The 21565-nt window shown below is 40.1% G+C and overlaps 1 protein-coding gene across 1 annotated transcript; it reads right to left on the bottom strand.

Moving 5' to 3' along the window:
- Positions 1 to 213: 213 nt before the first annotated feature.
- Positions 214 to 20190, bottom strand: LOC142064578 (rap1 GTPase-GDP dissociation stimulator 1-like). Its single transcript, XM_075109707.1, has 10 exons — positions 20070 to 20190; positions 17758 to 17886; positions 16408 to 16533; positions 15660 to 15803; positions 11506 to 11640; positions 8175 to 8300; positions 3780 to 3919; positions 2758 to 2884; positions 1580 to 1708; positions 214 to 347 (listed from the first exon to the last, which is right to left on the bottom strand). The coding sequence occupies exons 1-10, from the start codon at positions 20188 to 20190 to the stop codon at positions 214 to 216; spliced, it is 1311 nt and encodes a 436-aa protein (XP_074965808.1).
- Between the last annotated feature and the right edge of the window lie 1375 nt (positions 20191 to 21565).

Genomic DNA, 21565 nt, shown 5'->3' with positions numbered 1-21565 from the left:
AAGAGCAGCAGTGATGCGAGTATCTGTAGGGCAAATGGATGAGCAAATGAGTAGTTTTTGGTATGTACAGCTTTAAAAGCAGGAGCTGTGCCTGGGCTTTAGTAGTGTTGGTTATGCGGCAGCACGACAAATGTGAGGTAGGGTTGGCAAAGCTGGTGCTTTATTGCATTTACCTTGGGAGTGGTGCAGGGTTGCTATGGAGGAGAGGGAGGGCTAGTGGGGTGTCTCTCCTCTCAAAATCTGTAATGTTGTGACAGCTTCCTTCACCACATTTGCATTGCTGTGACTGCAGAGTTGTTCGAGGGTTTCTTTAATCTTGTCCTCTTCTATTTCTTGTCTCAGATCACCTGAATGGGAGATGACATGCTGACTTTTAGTGACATGACATGGTGTAGTGGCTCCCAACAATCGTTGTGAGATAAAAGTTTGGAGTACTTGCTGTTTAAAGTGAGCTGCTTTAATTTAAATTTATCTCAATAGATACCCTTTCAGCCATTGAAAGTATTGAACAGGGTAAGATTTTTTTTCCTGTTTGACTTCCAAGAACTAATTGAACAGAAAAAAAAGCACTTTGGAAATTTAATACAGGACAAGTTCCAGCACTTTTTTTGCCTGTAAGCTTTTTGTTAGCCTTTCATATTAGTAGGACTCAACTCTTAGTGTTACAGTTATACACCTCTGGAAAAAAGTCTTATAGATCACATCTATTGTGTCAGTACTCCGTAGTAGCACTGAAGGATGAAAATGCTTATCTAATGCTTATCTCTATTCCAATATATGTGTGGCTACAGCGAAAAAATGGAGCATACTGCAAAGTCCAGCTTGCCTGCTAATACAGGGTGGCTCCAGGATTTGAAAGGTAGCTCGCCTTGTGGCAGATCCTTGCCTGAGCCCAATCATTATTTTTAATTTACATGATTTACATATTAAGATGTGAGTAACTGGCACGAGATCTTTGGACTCCTGTTTTCAGTTTGGTGATTTCAGTTAGTGCCACACATGCAGGATGAGTCTGATCTTGCTGGAAGCATTTTAAGTCTTCCCTAACCATGGAGTGAGAGAAACTGAAATCATATCCTTCGTATGTTCTACTGAAAGTTGCTGTGCAAAGGCAGCGTTGCTAAATTTGCTGTTTATCTCAGCCTCTGGTTTGCTTACAGTGCAGGCAGAACAAATGTATTCCTGCCTGTGGAAGATGATACAGACTTTTTATTTCTTTGAACACAAAAATGCTGTGGTACATACCGGACCTGGGACTGCCAGATGTTTGTGCATGGTGAATTTGGACAAAGATGCCTTTATTCCAGGCTCTAATTTTGCTATTTCAGGACTTGATTATGCCACTGACTTGCTGGAATAAAGCCTTTCTTTTTTTATTCAACTGATGGCTTCATCAACTTTTCATAAAGAATCTACTTGACTGGGTTTTTTGGTGATCAGTAAAGAATGAACCTCTCTAATATCCTTTACTACTCACTGACTGCAACATTGCAAGCAGCACATTTCAGTAACAGAAAACACTTGTGTTTTCATCACAAATATCCCTCCTTTCATCACAGACAGCTTAAAATGAAGTTACCTGAATTAAGAAGACTGCACAAAAGACCCAATGAATTATATTTCACCTCAGGACTTGTATTATCATCTCGTAGAAGTTTGTGTAAGCTTTGAACTAGCTGTGATTCCTTAAAAGATTCTTCAAGGGTTTCTGAAAAATAAGGAAATTAATACCTAAGCTGTTACCTGAAAAGGAGCCAGAAAGTGAACATGCTTGCTTTTTTTAAAAATTAAAGTTCCTGACTGGCTTAATTTCAAATTGGCTGTACAGGGATGTCCTGGGCATCTGTTTTCTGTACTGGAGAAATTCTGTATTATTTTCTGTACAGTGTTTATACACTGGCCTCATTCTGGAAAACAGAACCTGTATGCTATAGATCATATAAAATAACAATAATAGATTAAAATTTGCAATGACCAGTGATAGAAATCTTGATTCGCATTAGTTGCCCAGCAGAGCTTGAGAGCCTTAATGGTGGGCCAGGCAGCAAAATGGCTCTTCCAAATTTCAAGTTGACTATTTCTTTTCCATTTATCTTTTGATGTGTGTAGATATCTGTAGTGACTCTATTGTAATAAAGTGAGACCCATTTCAAATGTGATCAGTCATACAGGAAAAAATCTGAAAAAAAACCCTCTCTGAAAATTAGCTCAGTAAAAGTAGTTAAACCTTTATACTTTAAACCTTTATAGTTTTCTCACTTGTTTCATTCGCAGCTTCTACAAGGCCCTTTTGTGTATGCTTCTGCTTTATTCTCTCCTCCATTCAAATGTCTGTCTTCTGAAGATTACTTCCTCCATCAATACTCTTCATTGACCATTCAAGTCCATAATTTGTCCTTAATTTTGTCTTCATTTAGACTTCCTCATTTTTTTTTTCTCCAGTCTTCACCTTTACTTTCCTTCTGGGTTTTTTTGTGCAGGTTTCCAGCATCATACCATGCTACTCAACAGATGGTGCCTCTCCCCACAACCTGATCATTTGACTCTACCCTAAACGAAAAATAATCTTCAGGCAACTCCTGAAGCCTGTTGCTTTTGTGCTTTTCTAGATGGCTGACCTCATTTATTTCAGGCTGATGAGCTAAATCTAGACAAGAGACATTATTTTTCTTATATCTTATGTAGACTTAACAGCATGACAATGTTTCTTAATAATTGGGGATCTTGCACAGATAAATGCTTATAGGAGAAAAATACCTAAATCGATTGCAGATGCAATTGCCAAGGCATTCAGCGCCTCATTCTGTATGGCAGCATGTTTGCTTGTTGTCATGGAAACCAGATGTTTCACTCCTTGTGCCTCCTGGATGGCTTTGACCACTTCCTGTTAAAGCAAAGGGAAAGTATCACAGATGAAAATCTGACCTGAGAATGGAGTAAATGAGATTGCACTCTTCAGCCTCTGAGTAGATGGAAGTTATTTGCTTGCTGCAATGCAAACTGATAATATTTGAAGACTAGAGATAACATTTCTTTTGGCACTGGTCATACGTGTCTGCTTACGGCTGGTCTAATTTACTTGCAATGTTAATACTGGCAATTATGTATATGCATATCTGTAAGACAGAAATAGATATATTTTGTGTCAAGAGTTTGACCTTATTCCAACTTTTTAATTCCAAGCCTTCAAACTAGCAAAGATTAGTTTTAATTTATCGAAGCCTGTGCAGATAGTATCTAGTTTTATCGCTGTCTCAAAGTAAAGCATGGTTAGGATGCTTGTGTATAATAGCATCATTTACAAGAAACAGAAGCCTGTTCTAGTATGCCAGTAGATGCAGATCAAGCCAGATTCATCCATCACTAGGTGGGTAAGTGGGCTCTTTGGAGCTCCTGGAGGACTGAGGTTTGGGACAGGTCTGGGTTATCTTTGCCATTTTAACTTGAAATTTGAAACTAATATTTATGGAAATAGAAAAGCTCTACCTACTAACCGTTTGTCAAGCCCTACTCAAGCAGGGTAGAAGCTGACAAGTGACAGTAAGTAACCATGTTGCTTGTTTCTGTGCAGTATCTGTGGCTATGGAGAGCAGTGCTGTCCTGCTCACCTCCTTATTGGTACTGAGGCAGCCTAGGGGGGTTTGTACTGTGAATTTTCATGGTTTTAATGATAAAGCTGTATGTGCTGTTTAATACCTAAGCCCTAGCTATATTGAGAAGCTTTAAAAACTATTTGAGAAAGATAAAGTAGAAACATATCAGACCAATAGCTCTCGTACTTGGGATCTGTTGTGACGCAAGATCGATGCTAGCAGCCGATTCACTTCTCCATGAAGGCCAGCGTGGTCGTTAGCATTGCACCACTGCACAAGTCTGTTGAGCAGCATGGGGTCTTGGCCCAAGATTTCAGCCGCATCAGCTGAAGAGAAAAGCATCATCAGGAGACATTCAAAAACAAACTTTTCAGTCTTTCTGTCACAAAAATGTGACTGCAGAAGTAGCCAGGACCACAGGCCTCGGTATCCTTTAAAAGCTGTAACCAAGGCATTGGGCTTTTAATGGATCTTGGAAATCTTCACCTGAAGAATGCCAGCTGTGTTAGGGCAACTCTTGGAGGTAAAGAACAAAGTAAGCTGTTCCAATAGACCTATCCTTTTTAAGAGGCTGCTGAAGAAGGCCTTAAAATGAGCAGCTTTGTATCTTTGAAAGCAAATATTCTGTTACTGTGCTGAAATCTTCATGAGGGCTGTCCCTTTCCTGTTTGGTTGCTTGCACTTGCTCTTTGAGCCCTGCACAAATGTAATCATGGGCTCTTCAGGGTCTGTTCTTGCTGTTTTAGTGCTCTCAGTCATGGTGATAATTACTGTTGGTAGCATGTGGGAAGCCAAGTCTGAGTACAGAATTGCAGCATGTCTGTAATTGCATGTCTTAAGACTGTGTGTTGAACTGTAGGAGGTATCGTCAAAACTTCCTTCAGAGTTTGGAGGAGCCTTTTAATTGACCTTCCTCCGTGTTTCAGGAACCCTATCTCAAGACTTCAAGAAGTATTAGCCTGTGTGACTGACGTTTGGGAAAAACCTCACTAGATGACATTTTCTAAGAAGTGGAACTCTTAATGATAAGCTGTTGTTTAAGGCTTGTTGCCACTAAGGGGACTACTCCCAAAGCTCTTACTTGTTCAGCAGCAAACGGAACTTTACTTGTGCTCTCTCAATATTGTATGTCTTACACATGGTTCCACACGAGTCTGTTTTGCAGCTTAATAATGCAACTTTAAAGTGCTATGGATCAGAAGTGACTGACTTGTGGAAAGTGGTTTCCAAGAAAAAATGCAGATATAAGGATGCTGAGGACTGTGAAATACCCTGTTTTAACCAAATATGTTAAGCAGGGGTGCAGCCCTGAGAACATACTCATAAATATTGCTTCAGTGATTTCAGTTAGTTGTTTCTCTTCAATACTTAAGACTTTGAAATTGTACATCTTGATTCAACTGGAATTTTCTTCCAAGCAAAGGGTACCGGGGTGGGGGTGGGGTTGGGGGGAAGATAAGAAAGTAGTAATATGCACAACTTAAGCTGTCTTTTTGCAGGAATTGAGTGCTCACCCATTTGGCTTTGTGTGCAAAGGAGCTGTTTTGTAAACTGCCAAACGGAGACACAGAAACACGTTTGTATGTGTTCCGGTTGATCATGAATCTTGAACTGAGGATATAAATGCACAGCACTTCCAGCTGGGCATCAGATGTAGCAACTGAGAGGCAAGAGGACAGATGCTTGCTTTTGGTGTAGAATTACTCTATTTGTAAAAATATACCGTGGTATAAGATTTAATTCAACTTTTAGGAGTCTCTTGGTTATTTGTAATTAAGTTTTTTTTCTTGTTGATTCTATTTTGGCCATCTTGAGTCATGTCCTGTGGCCACCCCCCACCCCTTGATGCTGGAGGACCAGAGCAGATAACATGAAATGCGCGTTGTGCTCTGAAGAAGGAAGGATGTGGTAAAGGCCTTCATGGGAAGTGTACGTTCCCAAAGAAGGGCTGTTAAGACTCTGTGAGCTTTTGCCAAGGTTTTTCTGCTTTTCTAGTCTTTTAATGTAGTTCCAGGCCCGATCGGGGAGATCCCTGCTCCTTTGGAAACAAATCCAGAAAGGGGAAAAATGTGGGGAAAAGTCTGCATAGTTTTAAGGTGTGTGAAGTTTGCCTCTTGGAGCTTTGCTGAAGCAAAGACTTGAGGCAGAACCAACATTAACGTCCGGAACAGGAGAGATTTGTTTGGCTGAGAGGGGCATGACCCTGCTTCTGTTTCTTTACCTGTCCCTTTCTGCCATTGCATTTGTTTTGAGATATTCTGGAAAGGGTCAAATAGAGTGTGCACTGAAGGTCAGTGTCAATAAACCACATGATTACTCTGCAGAAGCTGTAAGTTAACCTATACTCTTTCTACTTTGGAGAGAGAGATAAGGGAGGACAGCACTTCCTTTTTTTATTTGTCCAGTACGCTAAGGAACAATCCACAGATCAAAATCCCACAGGGAATCTGGGAGCTTCTAGCCTAGTGGAACGTGTTTGTTTTGAGATAAGAGTTACTTGCCATTGCACAGCCAGATGCATATTATCTCCTGTAACAGAAAGGCTTTTGTTTCTAGGTCAGGTGTTACGTGTTAGCCTGAGGAGATCATGGTAATCCAGTTTAGTACAGAAAGCTGGAAGTGGTAAGAGGGTGGTGAATGGAACTAGTCTAAGAGGTTTGTTCAAAGGTGGCATCTTGACCTGGTTTGGCAGGCACTTCCTCATGTCTACCAGCAATAGAGCTCTTTGAGATAAAACCCAATTAGTTATTCGTAACAGGAACAGGAGGACCTTTTAACTCACAAAATGCCAAATTTGAATAAACTGTGTGTATGACTAAACTTCCAGTTGCACTGAAAGTCCTTTGGCTGTTGAAGTGCACAAGTTCTCCTCTTCTGAAGCAAAACAGTGGGAAAAACCAGGAGTTAACATCTCTTTAGTGAGATGTTGCTGACAGACCTGACTGCAGTTTTCTGTACTTAGAAACCTACCTCTTCTAGTCTGCAGGCATGTCCAGTGATTGTTAGACTAATTAATTTATACTAGATAATGCAATTAACTCATTTAGTGTGGACTTCTTAGTAGATGTGTAGTCATAAGAGTTTCAGGCTGAGTTAATTAAGGGCAATGTCAGCTCATGGTAAACAGAATAGAAAGTAATTAAAGGTGGGAGAATTGTGTGTTCGTAGGCAGGAATGGGTAAACACTGATTAATCTACATATTTTTTCTACTCTACAGTTTGGTATCTGCATTGTTTTGGATTCAGAAGTTGTACCATTTTCTGCTAAATTCCAACTTCATACTAGGACTTGGAAGTAGCATTGAATAAAAAAAGATAATTTAGTGTTTGATAATTTAGATCGGTGTTATTATGATGTCTCAATTTTAAGAGCTAAATGGTCTCCCCTGTCACAATTCAGGTATAACTTTGGAGAAATGACCTTTTAATGACTTCTTTCAAAGCCTGAGAGGAAGAGGCTAAGTTTCTGTACATCTTGCAATGTCCATTTCCTACCGTGGTGAAATATAAATGAAAGCAGCTTTTTACTGGATTAGAATCAGTGCAAATTAGTATGAGTGCTAAATCTAAATTTTATACTATGCATAGTCATTTGAAAAAGGATACAAGTAGCTGGCATATGAAAGTGGTGTCCGCAGTGGTGTAAATGAGGGCAGCATGGAATGTAGGAGAGTGAGGTTTTTTCCCCTTCCATATAACTGATGAATTAGTGATTGTAATTGTTCTGTACCAGCTGTCAGTTCCCATCACAAAATGGTCATAACTTTTCTGAGTCTGTTTTTGACCTATTCCTTGTTATTCCTGCACCCCAAGGTGGCCCGTACTGACTAGTGTTCTAGAGCAGCTGCTCTGGTGATATGAAAGAATTAGAGCACTTATTGTTAAATATCCAAACCCCACAACACTTGTTTTTGTGTTATACTCTGGTAAGAAGCTAGATAAGTCTAAGGATAAATTAAGATATTGTAGTAGACCTTAACACAGTTCTGACATTGTGCATGTTTCTCAAAATGCAGCTTTATATGCAGAGTGAGTATTGTTGCCTCTGTGTAAAACTGAACGAAGTGCAAGTAGATAATGCCATATTTCAACATGCAAAGTAAATTCAACGTTTGAACCACACCAGCAAGATAAACCTGGCAATATGTGTATAGAGAGACTGACTGGTTGAAACTAATTTCTCCTGCCTCTCTCCACCCCAGCTCCCTTTGATCCATTTATATTTTCCGGTTCTTCTATGATTTGCTTTCCTGTGATTTGGCTCTGTAAATCCTTAGCCTGACTCTTTCCCATCATACTTGTGCCTTGCTGGTATATCTCTGGTGGAAAAGATCTTCCTTTTAGAGCTTTGCCATTTCTCACTGACTACTGCGGATTCCTCTCTTCGGTCTGAGGCTGGCTGGGTCAGTAGGGAAGGCTCGCAGCCTCAGGCAATCACCTCTGTTGGAACCTCTCCAAACTGAGTGGAATTAGGTTAGCATGACACTTAGCCTGCAGACTCCTTGCAGATCTGTTGTCTTGCAGGGGGAGGGGAGGAGGGGTGTGTATAGATGACATCAGTAAACGTTAGCAATTCCCTACCTTGACCATCTGCTAACATCCGTAGTGTTCCAAGAAGTTTAAACTGCACAGGGGGCATCTCTGACCTTAGAAGTGCCTGAATCCGTTCTGCCACACCTTCCTCCAGCATTTGAACCTTGTTGACAACTAGTAAATGGAAAAAAAGATGTTGATGTGAAGCTCAGTAACTGTACAAGCATCTGAAAATACAGATATGACATAACTGCTGTTCTGAATTTCACACCCTGTTTTGCTCTTAGCAAAAGGTCCGACTTGTTAGAGTGTTCAGAAATTAAGTCAGGACTACCCGAACTTTTAGATTTAGTATTCTCTTTTGAGCTAAAAACTTCCTAGGAACTGCTGTTACGATATTTTGGTTACTTTTGATCTAAGCCCTGCCCAGAGTGCAGTACATAAAAGAGGATAAACACGCATTCTGTTTCTCTTCTTTCTTCTAATTGCAATAGATTATCTGTCTACTCGCCCACTCACATGAGCAAGCCTTTCCTGTGCTTGCTCATCTTAACTGAACTGGGTGGCAGAAGTGATTTACATAGCCATATTTCTTGTGAATGAATTTTCTTTTTGTATTTGAGCTTGCTGATCCGCTGTTGTTCATGCCTTTGTTTCTGTGCTTTCTTCTCCTAATTCTTGTGTCTTTGCTCCTGTTGTTAGTGCCGTAATACCTGGTAATAATCAGAAGCTTGTCTGGAAAGAGTCCTAATGCTGCCTGACTGTGCTACCAAAGTTGCTTCCTCCAGAGCAGTTTTCTTTCCATCCTCTGTGTGCCTTTTATTGAGGGGTGGGGGAGTGACGGGACAGTGAAATTAGGGAGATAACCGTTCTATTCCTTCCTCCTTCCATTGACCAAACTGAGAAGCAGACAACGTTAAGTAACTTGCTCTTAATGTCCTTAGTTTTCAGTGGCACAGACTGACTCCATTCACTAGAACATAATGACTTTTTTCAATTTTTTCTATAAGCACCTGTTCTCTTTTAAGATCACTACTTGAATTAAAGACCTCCCCTGTGCCCATTTGCAAGTGTTGGCCCATATTTTATTTTTATTTTATGATTTATTTGGATTTGCACTCAAGCTTCTGTTCTTTTCTTTTTCCGAGGTAACAGACTCTATTTTTGAAAGCAGTAGCGTTTGTGTATTTCTGGAAATAATGTATTATTGTGAGGGCATGTCTTAACAGCTTCCATATTCTGATATGTTTACAAATTGATGAGGAAAAGCACAGTGTAGGAATAGCGTTTTAAGTGCTGTGCATTGCCCACACGCTTGGAAAGGTCTAAAATGGTTTGTAATAGACTAGAACAGAACAAATAACAAAAATAGACTGTGTTGATACATTGATATTTGATAATTCAGAGTTGAGGCTTTTAAAGTACAACTGCAGAGAACATTAAGATCTACTGGTACTGTGTGTAGAAGGCAGTGCTATAGGGGTGAAGTTGTTGGTTACAACCACATTTTTCTGGAGTTTTAGAGCCTACAAACTTCGCAAGACCAACTGTGTTCATTGCTTTGTTAAGGAACTCCCAAGGACTGCCCGGGCTTGGCACTGCAAAATGTGGGCCTTGGTATCTGTTGAGAAACAGGTTCTGCTGTGAGTTAGAATGTGATCATCTCTGCTTGTTGTCAAGGGAAACTGCATCAAAATTGCTGTCTTTCAAATGAGGTGAATCGGTGTCTTTGCTGCTTGTAGCTGTGAAATCCAATTGCACATATTGCAGGAGCAAAGTCAATGAGAACTAAGCATGGGACACACCTAGGCTTATAGAAAAGAAATCCATCTTTTCATTCCAATTAAGATAGTTACATTTTGCCTACTAAATTACTCTCCTAATTTCAGCTAGATAGTTCTCTCGGTTTTTCATAATTCTATGATTATCTTCCAAGCTCTGTGTTAAGTTGTAACTGGTGTAAGGTAACTGGCATGCATGGTCAAAATACTGCATGCTGTATTAGCGCCAGAAAGCAATTTGCACAGGCCTCTCTCTGCTGATGTGAATGGTGGTAGAAAATCTATTCAAGGAGAAATAAAATACATACAGAAGCACTGAGGGGCTTATGGTGTGAAATGTTATGTTTATTAAAATACTGAATAGCCAGGCACGGCTGGCTGTTATGATCCAGAGTGTGACAATACTATAAGCCAAACTAAATAAATTACTTGAGAGCATATCAAAAATAAGTTGAAAGAAATAGGTGAAGTTCTGAAGAGAGCTGTCTGCAGGAAGAAATGAGGGTGTATCAGGCTTTAAGAGGAAGTAGTGGAGGCAAGGTAGCAACTAGTATATTCTGGGGCTCTCAAGTGTTCAAAGCGATGATTATGTATAAAACTGTTAAACCAAGCATGCTGGCTGACTTACATACTAAAACTGGCAGACAACTTCAAGTTTTTTGTTTTCAGAAAATAGCGCTGGTGTCATGCTCTTCTCTGCAGTACTGTATAGCAGTGAAAGGACTGCGTCGCAGGGTTCTGTACTGTTAAGTCTCTAGCAAAACACTTGGCCTGAATTGCACTTTCACATGGAAGCAGTAAATCTGAGATGAGAAGCAGCACAATTTTCTGATGTATATTAACAAAAGATCACAAGTTTAGAATCCTGGAATGGTTTGGGTTGGAAGGGACCTTCAGAGACCACCCAGTCCAACCCACCCGCAGTGAGCAGGGACATCTTCAACTGGATCAGGTTGCTCAGAGCCCCGTCCAGCCTGACCTTGAATATTTCCAGGGATGGAGCATCTACCACCTCTCTGGGCAACCCTGAGCCAGGGTTTCACCACCCCCATCATAAAAAAATCTCTTTCTTATATTTAGTCTAAATCTGCCCTCTTTTAGTTTAAAACCATTACCCCTTGTTTCATCGCAACGGGACCTAATAAAAAGCTTGTCCCCATCTTTCTTATATGCCCCTTTTAAGAATTGTTTTAAAGTGTGCTACAAAGGCCAAATTTTCAATGATTATTGGCTTTATGGAAAAGGAACAGATTATCAAATCCCTACCAACTGTGATGTGATAGCTCTACCCCATACTCTGTATTTTAAGCTATAAACCCTGTTCTGTATTTTTGTCTTGAACTGCTGTATGCTGTTAATATGAAACCATTTCAGCAGCTGGCAATGAGATCACACTGTTATATTTAGACCCTTTATGTAGATGAGAAGTCCTGATGAATTATTCAAATATATATGTCTCTGCAGGGGAAAAAAGGGTCAATTGCCCCTCAAAATACAGGGACTGGAACTGGTGACTTGGACAGTGCTGCACGGATCTCCATTAAATGACTCATCTTTGCAAAGAATCACAATAAGTCGGTTGTCTTCAAACTCTGTACCTGGTATAGCAAGGTTTCGAAGGGCACTGAGTGCAGCATGTTGAACAGAGACATCCCCAGTCTCTACGTGTTTCTCCAAAAGATCCAGAAGCTGATGTATAACTCCTAACTGTACCATTCGTACACAGTTGCCGTCTGAGGAAAGAGGCAAAGCCAAGCAGGTGAGGGAGATAAGAAACACAATGATAGAAATTAATGACGCAAATTGAGAATTCAGGGAGTCTTTGACTGTTTTCATGTCTTGATAAGATTGAGACTGTGCATTGTAAAAAACAATGCAGTTTCAACCTTCAACTCTCTAGAGGTAAATGGGCATCAGCCACCTGTGAACTGATGCTGAGACACCCTCTACTAAAGCTTAGCTTGAGAGAGCTTTCTAGGGACAGTCACTGTCAAATTCAAACCCATAGGTTCTCCAGTCGATTTCTTCCTCAAAACTGCTTTATTTTCCACGATATACGTAGTGGAATACTGGTGGCATTTTCCATTTCTCCACAGGGTAGCTTTAATACTGTGATTTTGCTATTCTACTGGTTTAAGAGACTATTGTGAGACCAGGGATCTTATCCAGCAGCGGTGAGTCTGATTACTAGTTTTGTACCTCTGTTACTGCTTGTATTCAGTCAAATAATTTGTCATTAACTAGTCATTGAAAGAATCAGGCCTAGTTTTTTCTTGCCTGTTTTGAGATACCCACTTTCTGAAATTAGAAGTCTAATTGTGTTGCACTCATATGAAGCTAGGAAAATGAGTCAACCTGGAGAGTTCTGATCTGTTTGATGCTGGTGAAAGAGCACATTTGTACATTCCAAAGAACCACCATTTTGCCCGGAACGTGCTCTACGATATTTTGTCAGTGCATGTCTGTAGGTCTCCCTCTCTCTGAGAACTTGCTCTGCAAAGGTGACAGCCCTTTTGTGATCAGAAACTACTTAGCTCACCTTGATAGGAAATGAGAAAGTGTTATCCTAACGAACAAAAGGAAACCCTGCATATTATGGTCTGCATCCTTCCTGAAGGAAGTGTTCTGAAGATGCCATTTGGCAAACATTGTTCTGTATTTTATGCAGTTTATTGTACCTCAAGAGAAGCATATTCCCGACACTGGTCAACATTTCTGTATAGCTGTGCTGTTACCATGTGAATGCCGTTTGTTACGACGTGGCAAAACAGTGTGAATGCTATATAGGAAGACCACTTCTTCACCTGGGGTAAACGATTATCCATGGAACGATACAAATATCATACAAACACAGAACCTGGCCAAATATAGCGTTAGGTGCTTCATGGTGCTAACTGCATGCCTAAAATGTACAGACTTCTAAGTTTTGTGTGTATACCACTTAAAAATGGCTCCAGTAATTTTAATACCTTTGCTGGTTTGAATGTTATTTCCACCCCAAAGTAGTAAAAACTCCTCTCTGTTGTCTTTTGAACCACTGCCTACCATTCCTTTAATCTCTTAGGATTTCAGTTAGTAGAATACTTTTCCCCCTGTGTTACTACATATGTTAAATAAGAATTTGTCAAATGGTTATGAAATGGAAGTGCATATTTTCATAAGAGAACTGTCAGTCAGTCTGTGCAATAGTTTGAATTCTATCCATGCAAAAATTTTTTATATCAGTTCATGCATACGTTCTCTAAAGCTGATGTTTTCTGCTTGTGATTCTTCAGATGTTCTCTTGGCCGGTCCTAATCTTTGGAGATCAGAGTACATGAGGAAAATTGCCCAGTCCTCTTTAGGAACAGGTTCTCTAGGAACAGACCATCTCTTCTGGTCTGACAAAATTCTACAGGCAAAATACTTTGATCTTCATATAGACTGACCTTAATTGAACTTAATTTCTCTCCTGCTCCCACCTTTGAAACCAAAGAATGGCAGAGCATTTTTTCTCTTGTAGTAAAGGCAGAACCCATTAGTGGTTGCCTTGCTTTGATTGTCACAGAGCTCTAAATTGGTTCTCCTATGCATTTTTGCTTGGATAGCAGCATAACTGTCAATTTAATGGCTTATAGTTAAAGTCTGATAGGAACAGGCACTTTCATAGCTGCAAAAGCTGTTTGTCATCTTTTCACTGCCTCAGAAGTCATTTGCTGAGATCAGATTTCCATAGGATTTTTTTCTCCCTTAGATTAAAGGCTGTGCATACATCAGTGACACATACTGGGTCCTGAAAGGGATTATTCACTTTTTCTACATGAAACATCCTAATGGGGTTGTGGGGGAGATGGAGGGAGAAGAGTGAGTGACAAAGCAAGCCATTCAGCTGAATAAATTGAAGATAGCCAGTTTAAAGGCACTGAGGGCATTTCTGTGGCCTTTGTAGAATCATGATGCACAATGGCTGATTCAGAGCGAGGTATAGGACAAGGAAGAAAGGGAATCTGGAAAGGATTTGAGGGGGAGGTGGAGAGATGTGTGTATGATAGCTTGCTTTAAAAAAAACAAACCCAGATGAGACTGATGAGCTAAGCATTCAGACAGATGTGAGGGAATCTTTTGTGATAATTAAGCACATATTAATGCAGAAAGTTGACCAATGTCAAAAAAGCTCCTTCTTGAACCCAGTACAGTACCTATCAGTGAGAAAGGAGAAAAAACATGATGGGGTATCTTCTGCTGACTGATTCAGCCCAGCATGCCTTCCAGGAGTCTGCTTATAAGAGTCTCTCCATGTTTCTCTCCGCATAGTATAAAGGCTCATTGCTTTCTATAATAGGACAGCGTGAAAGATAAAATGGCTTTTCCTGAGATTTATTTTCTCCCCCGATGTGTCTGAGTAACTTCCTAAAAGTGACTTAAAACATAAATCATCAATAATTCTATATTTTTAATATTTCTAACGAATGTATTTGCCATGAAACATTTCCAGAGCCTCCCCTCTAATAACATGTGATTTAGGCAAAAAAAAAGTGTAAAACCTTCCATACCTGACCACCACATTTTTCACAGTTGTGCCCCTCAAACTACTTCAGTATCATTACCATCTGTGACTTAAAGGTATGCAAGCCTCCAGTCTGCAGGAGAGCAAGAGTGTTATTGTTTCAGAGCTAGGGAGCAATGAAATCTAATAGTGTTGCTTTTCTCTCCACTCACAAACAATGGCTTTCCATCTTTGAAGGGCAGAGAATAACCAACCTTACCATTTTTTGTAAAACTAGCAATAGGCGTTGCTTCTGTCTCTGTAGCTGCATGTGTTTGGATGTGATGCAAGTTCAAACGTTCTGGGGATGATGCCACATCCCTTAGCAAAAAAATTCTGCATATACTTATCCGTAGCATGACAAGTAGAGAACATCTCATGTCTGTTTACAGTTAGCCCCCAAGTGAACCATCTTTGGGGAGGTTTGAATCAATGATGACTTGAAGGCTGTTGTTATAGTTAACAATTTAAGACCTTGAAATTGTTGGTTGCTTTGGGATTGGGTGTGGTGGGATGCGGTATAACTGCTCAGTTCTTGATGTTTTATTCTTTAATCTGTATTGCCCAAAATATATCACAGCAGGGCCCCCTACACTAAGTTGCTGTTAGGTCGTTAGCATTTTTTGATGTTCCTAAAATCAGCTTAAAGACTTAGTGAAAAATATAGGTCAGCAATATGTGTAGTCTGTTCCTAATAGATGCAGAACTTGCATTACAAGAAAGTTCTTACATTTCATTTGTTAATCCAAATGTTCAAAGTAGGTACACAGATCTGGAATAGTGAATGAGGAAACATGAGTAGTTCAATACTATGTGAACTTAAATGCAAAGCTAATCATCAGATTAAAACTGGCTCTTAAGCCAGCTTTGAAAGTAAACTTGTAGAAGCAGGATGTGACCTGACAGTCACGGGTACAGCTACTGTGGCCTGAAGTTGTTGTGCTTGCGGTTGCATTCTGCACAGGAGCAGTCACAGTGGTATTAGATGACCTGAGGCAACGTAAGTATATGCTTGAAGGGAAGCATGGCAATGTGAGCACTAGGCTCCTATAAAAAGTGAAAAAGTGTGGTGTCTGAGAAGAATTCCCCTAAGTATTATGAAACAGGTTAGATGTGTCCCTATTAAGGAAATGAAAGCAAGAGAGCAGATGGCAACTCCTCCGCTAAAGGGGCTTTTTGATGTTGTTTCTCTGTGTATCTAGACTGTCAATATTCCCTTTTTTTTACCTCCAAGAAGCAAAGAGACAATGAGATCTGATGCAGCCTTCACAGTGCATGTATCTTCAGCTTGTGAACTACCCTGGAGCCTCAGCAGGATCTCGGACAGCACCTCTTGCACGCCTGCCTCCACCAACTGCACTTTCAGAGCATCTGCAGAGACCACAGTAAAAGCACACTAAAAGCTTGCTGGGTCTTTGAAGTGTTTCAAACTAGGAAGCTAAATCCTTGAATTTTAGCCAGTCTATTTTCAGGTGCAGCCACTTTTTTGACTTTGTCTGTAACAGACAGTTTGCTGCTAGGATGACACCAAGGCAGAGTGAGCAAAGCTTCTGCGTTGATCTTTGACATTTCTCATATTGCCAGTCATGAGTTTTCATTTCTTTAAAATCTGTATCAGGTACACCACTGCTTAGAACAGACATCTTCTAAGATACTTGGTTGTCATTTTCTATAAAAAACAATCTGTCTAGTCTGATTTCCTGTTACACACCGTGGAGAATATATTTGAATCTGATATCTTATGGATCCACTGAAATAGTGGAATACTACTCTCTCCCTCCTTTCTTTGTTGCCTCGCCTATTAAGCTTCAAAGTCTTGCTCAGGGCAGGTTTTCATATGTTCTTGTGGCTTATTTCCACTGAAGGGATTGCTAGTTCCATTAGTAGCATCCCATGGCAAACTCAGAACCCAGATCGTAAGCCAAGTACCAGTACCCTGTCTGCCCTCATTCCTCCAAGCTGAAAGGAGCCTTACCATTTTCTGCAAGTGCTTGCAGGACCTCAAAGACAATTTCTAACCTCTCATGGTTCTCTGCTCTTCTCAGTTGTTTCACCAGCTGTTCAGCAACCTTTGTCTTGCTTAGAGCTTCCTTGGCTGTATCTGTGTATGTGATAAAGACAGGATTTTGAATGCTCCTTTATCTGATTAATTATTAAGCATATCTCCCTATAATTGGAAGTAATTAGACACTACTTTGGTTTTGAATGCTTTTCTTTTTATATAGACGCTTCTGTTCCTTTGGACAGCACTGAGACAGCAAAACTACATTCCACCCCTTCTTCTCTCCACCTCTTTCTTTAACACTATTTTTGTGTAATTCCTGTAGCCATGACCTTACAATATTTGCCAAATTAAGCCAGGCTTAATTCCACTGACTCTTATAAATTAATCTGTACTATGATTATTTAATATGTCAAATTGGCACATGCCAGTTTGTTGTAGTAGTATGTTTTCTGCCTTGATTAGATGGTTCTAGTCTTGCTGAGATCCTAAATATCTACAAGATTTATGTTAAAGAAAAGATCTTTTTTTTTTTAAAGCCTGCTGCTGTCTGACATAGAACACATTTGAATGGAATATGGTATTAAGTAATAAAAGAGATGTATAAAGGCCAGACCTCACTAGAGGATGATGTGACAGGCTGATAGCATACCCTCCTCCCTGCCTCTCCCCCTAGATGCAGGAACCAGTAGATCAAATTGTAGTCAGACCATATACAAAGTGTGCTAACATTTTCCTACTTGGTCTCTTTCTTCCATCGCTACTTACAACTTGTGTAAAGTAGGGCAGACGTATTTTAAATCAGTTGAGATGCCTTTGGTTTGAGAATTGTGTAAATGAAAAGGGAAGCTGTTCCATGAAGGTATGTAAACTTAATTATTAAATATAAATAAATTTTTCATAAATGAGTATTTAATATACCATATCTGAAGTAGTTGAAACTGTCAATTTACCGCAAGAAGTTATGTCCCCTATGATTTTTTTTCTGACTAAAAAGCTGTGTTAAGTCTTAATTGTTTTAAGGTAGTACCAGCAGTTGCTGGTACTCCAGGAAAGAGTAGTTATTTCTCCAGTACAGATACTGTTGCCAGTCCCTGATTAGGTATCAGTAGTGTTTAAAAAAACAAACAAAAAACCCACAAACCAAAAAAACCCCAAAACCCAAACAAACCAACCACCCAAAATAACCCAACAAAACCAATCCCCCACAAAACCCAAAACAAAACAACCCCCACAAACCTGTGGGCATTCTGCATGTACGTGGGAAGGCAGTGACAGTGTGAAGATGATATTTTGCTCCAAAATACCAAAACATTTACTTACCAAGGTCGGCAAGATTGCATAAGGCCAATAGATCAACATGGACAAGTGGTTCGCTCTCTGCATAATCGGTTAGTATTCGGACGAGCGATGTGATTACTCCTACCTTCACCAGCTCTTCCTGAAGATCCCCTGAAATAGTAAGCATAGAGGTTAAAGGTGATTAAATAAGGACCAATTAAATCAATAAAAAGCATCCAACTGAGATGCTTTGCAGCAAGATAATCTGGTTCTTTCTCACACTGTTAGAATTTGTACAGCTCTTACGCTGTGGGTTCAGGCTAATGTGGGTGTTTGGGAAATACAGGTTCAGGTCAGGGTTTTGCTAAACCTCCTGGATCAACTTTGACTTGGGGAATTAAGCACTGTGCAAATATATAAGGGTAATTGCACGAGCATCTCTACTACTAGTGCAGCTTCTAAAGCAGGTTCTGATGGACTGTATCTCTTGGTATGTACCTGGAAATGGAGTGAGGAGCAGACAGTTGGCTTATTTCTTTCTCTCAGGGAATGGGAATCTCAGCCTTATTATCCTATGGCTTCTTTTGTTCTGAAGGGCAGGGAGATGTAAGGGACTAGAAACCCAGGATAAAGCAGTCTGGTGATGACTCTGCTTTCAGGGATCAACAGTGTTCTGACTCATAGCAAATGCCCACATACCTGCTTTTTGCATGTTAGAATAATGATTCTTTTTTTGTTTCTTAAATAACTTTTGGTAAAACAAGGCACTTTACCAATACCTGGGCTATTATAAGATACCACTGAGAGACAGCCTGCTTTGAAGTTCGTCTATGGGAATCAGCCTCTTCCACATTTTTGAGTGTTAGTTGCTCAGCATGTAGGGAGAGCTGGAGTGCTTGAATTCAAACTGTCTTTGGAATTTTTATAGGCTGAGTAAGGTTCTCAAACAGGGACTTAAGGGAAGTCAACAAAGTACAGTAATTAAAAATTAATTAGGTCCTGGCTCTAGTATACTAATTACAGTTGTCTTCAACCACATGCAGAATTGCTGAGGAAAACACTGGTAACTGTTTGTTTTGTAGTTTTCCATGTAATGAGTGAAATCTTAATATTTAAAATGATTTTGAGAATGCCAAGAAGTATGAAACACAAGGGATGATTGCTTAACAGTACAACGACACTGCTTTTGCAGCAGTGTCTTGCTGAGAGCTAGACTGCACATTGGATGGCAGCATGCATGGCAGACACCAGAAATCACCTGGGTGCTCTTGTAGCATATACAGTTGTAATTCGTTCAGGGAATCAGTGAAGTTAATATTTCTATGATGTATCTATTGCTGTTTTAGAAATTATTAAAGCATGTATCGTATAGTCAAGAGTCATCTTGTCAAATCTATGCTAGGCCTGTGTTGTGACGGAAGTGAAGCAAATTTGCAGTATGGCCATACGCTGTAGTAACGCTGGTGTACAATAGTTGCATGAGTTGCATATGGGGAAGTTTTTTTTCAAACTACTATGTGGCGTTCCTTCGTAAATACATCTGATTTTCAGGGGGCTAGTAGAATATATACTAGGTACCTATCATGCTTGGATTTCATAGGAACAATGCAGGGAGGCAAACCCATAGCTTTCTAGATAAAGCTATACAGGTCCATATTAGAAAGATAAGGTAAGTTGAAGGCAGAGGGAAATGGGTGGAAGACACTGGGTTCCATATTGCCTCCAGTATGCAACAAATGTTTTTGGTCAGTCTGGGAATTAAAGGTAAAAGGAAAATCTTAAACTGTTGGGGCAAGTAAATGAAGAGAGTTTAATTCATGAGACCAGCAGGCAAGCTAGCATCCTGGCTTTATGGAAAAATCTGGAGCACAAAGATCTCCTGTATGCAAAGATTGGTCCTCAGAGAAGACCATTCCTTGCATAGATATCTCCGTATTTTTTGTATTTTTAGAGTATGTTTTTTTTCTGACACGCTTTTTAAAATAAGTGCTTTGCTTATAGGTGCTGTTATTACTTTGGAAGAAGACAAAGCTATTCAGTATTTGGGCCCAAGGCAGTTCTACAAAATTAAGATATGCATGGGGCTCTGCTACTCTTGTAGCTGCAGAGCAGTTCTGGCAAAGATGTGTCACCTTGGAGTCAAAAACGTAGGGGGAAATTCAGAGTTTAGGAGGTGTTTGGGATGCGTTCAGCCTGGTGTCTTGAGCTGTGTGAATTGTATATCTAACTGGAGGCTGAAGTGCATTGTGTGCTCAGGTCACATAAAAAAATTATTATGAGTTACAGGTTACAATGCTTCATAAAATAATGCCTTGCAGCTAGGGAAAATAGGATTCTCTCAAGTTGATACTTACGGTTATCATAACAGATACGGCCAATAGCCCTCCCAGCATGGAGCAACATTTCTTGGTCTGTGCTCTCCAGCAAAGGTATCAAAGTTAGAACCAAATCTGCTTCTATGCACGGCTTCTTCATTTCTTCTGTGTAGGTAAAGGAGAGGGACTTGTGGTTTTTTGCCATGTTGAAATAAAACAATTGCAACTGCAAGACCAATAGCTGGTAGCCATGAAACAAAACTCAAGAGTGGAAACACACAGCTAATGTGCTGTAATATACCTTGTAGTAACACTTTAGTACAACATACCATTCCTGGCTATCTCTGAAAGCACCTGGGCCGCCTTCACGGCACACCGTGGATTGCCCTTCAGGATTTTTGCCAAAGTTAGGAAGATCCCACTGTCTCTGAGTAGGCTGAAGGATCTCTGCTCTGTAATGATAAGAGCATTAACAATACGTGCAGTAGGCTTGCAACTGTTTATTTACATGTTGCTTTGTTTCCTGGAGTTCTGAGTGGATATCTGAGATCCAAGGATTCTGATTTAACAAGGTGCTTAAAGGCTGTCTCAGCTTAAATATATAGGAACATTCATCTGCTTGAATTGCAGCGAGTGTAGTTCCAGCTGATAACTCTGCTTCATGTTGAACTGAAGCACAGGTGGCAAAGCAAAGAGGAAAGCGGTCTCATCTTCTCTGACTATAAAAGGATGCTTGCATAAGACATGGGAAGTCAAGGATTAAGACTCTATTCCTGAGGTTTGGCCTAGCAATTAATTCTGTAGGTAGGCACAACATCTTGTATTTAGCTGCCAGTTAGAACAGTCAATTCCATTAGCCTTTTTTTTTTTTTTTGTCAAAAAAGTGGCTAATTGTCCTTAAGGTAGTAAGTCACCATCTGTCAGGAGATTCAGATAAATGCAGGGTTATGCCATTCAGGAGAATGTGCAGAGACCTTAAAGACTTTCTTATAAGGAGACTAGGAACTACCCTTTAAATTCCTGACCTGATAGGGTCACCCCAATTTAATCCAGGGAGTTTCTTTTGTAGTAAATAGAATATTAAATCTGGAATTTCTCTGTAGCTTCAGGTGTTTTAGTGAGCAGTAGCTTTATCTCGTCACAGGTGGATTTGCGAGTATACAAAGAGAAAGGAAAACAACAAAACGGGCTGAGGACAGTTATAGTTCCAGCAGCAATCACTTCTTGTAATACAGATTATCACAATAGACAAAAGCCTCCAGTGAATGCTTTTGGATTGTGCAAATGGTTAAACAGTGATCTGGAGTGATACTTAGCTATCTTCAGTAAGAGCCAGGAGAATCCCATTCAGACTTTCAAGGATCTGATCTTCAGCTTCTGTGTCGTCTCCACAGACCCCAAGGTACTCCAGGTGCTGACTCAGGGCTTCTAAACAGAATGGGATGGAAAACTTTGGTGAGCCAGTATGGGAAATGTTTGAGTTCTTTCTGGTATTTCTTTTCAGTGACAATGGCTGACCATAAGATCATCTCCTG

Source organism: Phalacrocorax aristotelis, chromosome 14 (assembly GCF_949628215.1).
Source record: "Phalacrocorax aristotelis chromosome 14, bGulAri2.1, whole genome shotgun sequence".
In the NCBI taxonomy this organism is placed as follows: Eukaryota; Metazoa; Chordata; class Aves; order Suliformes; family Phalacrocoracidae; genus Phalacrocorax; species Phalacrocorax aristotelis.
Note: the sequence above shows the minus strand (reverse complement) of the source record. Positions and strands in the feature narration are given on the sequence as shown.

Coding starts and splice junctions, on each gene's coding strand:
- LOC142064578 (XM_075109707.1), bottom strand. CDS start 20,190: ATGAAGAAGCCGTGCATAGAAGCAGATTTGGTTCTAACTTTGATACCT. Junction 11,641..15,659: donor TGTCTCTTTGCTTCTTGGAG/GTAAAAAAAAGG, acceptor CTCTTTCCTCAG/ACGGCAACTGTGTACGAATG. Junction 2,885..3,779: donor TGCGTCACAACAGATCCCAA/GTACGAGAGCTA, acceptor TTGCTTTAACAG/GAAGTGGTCAAAGCCATCCA.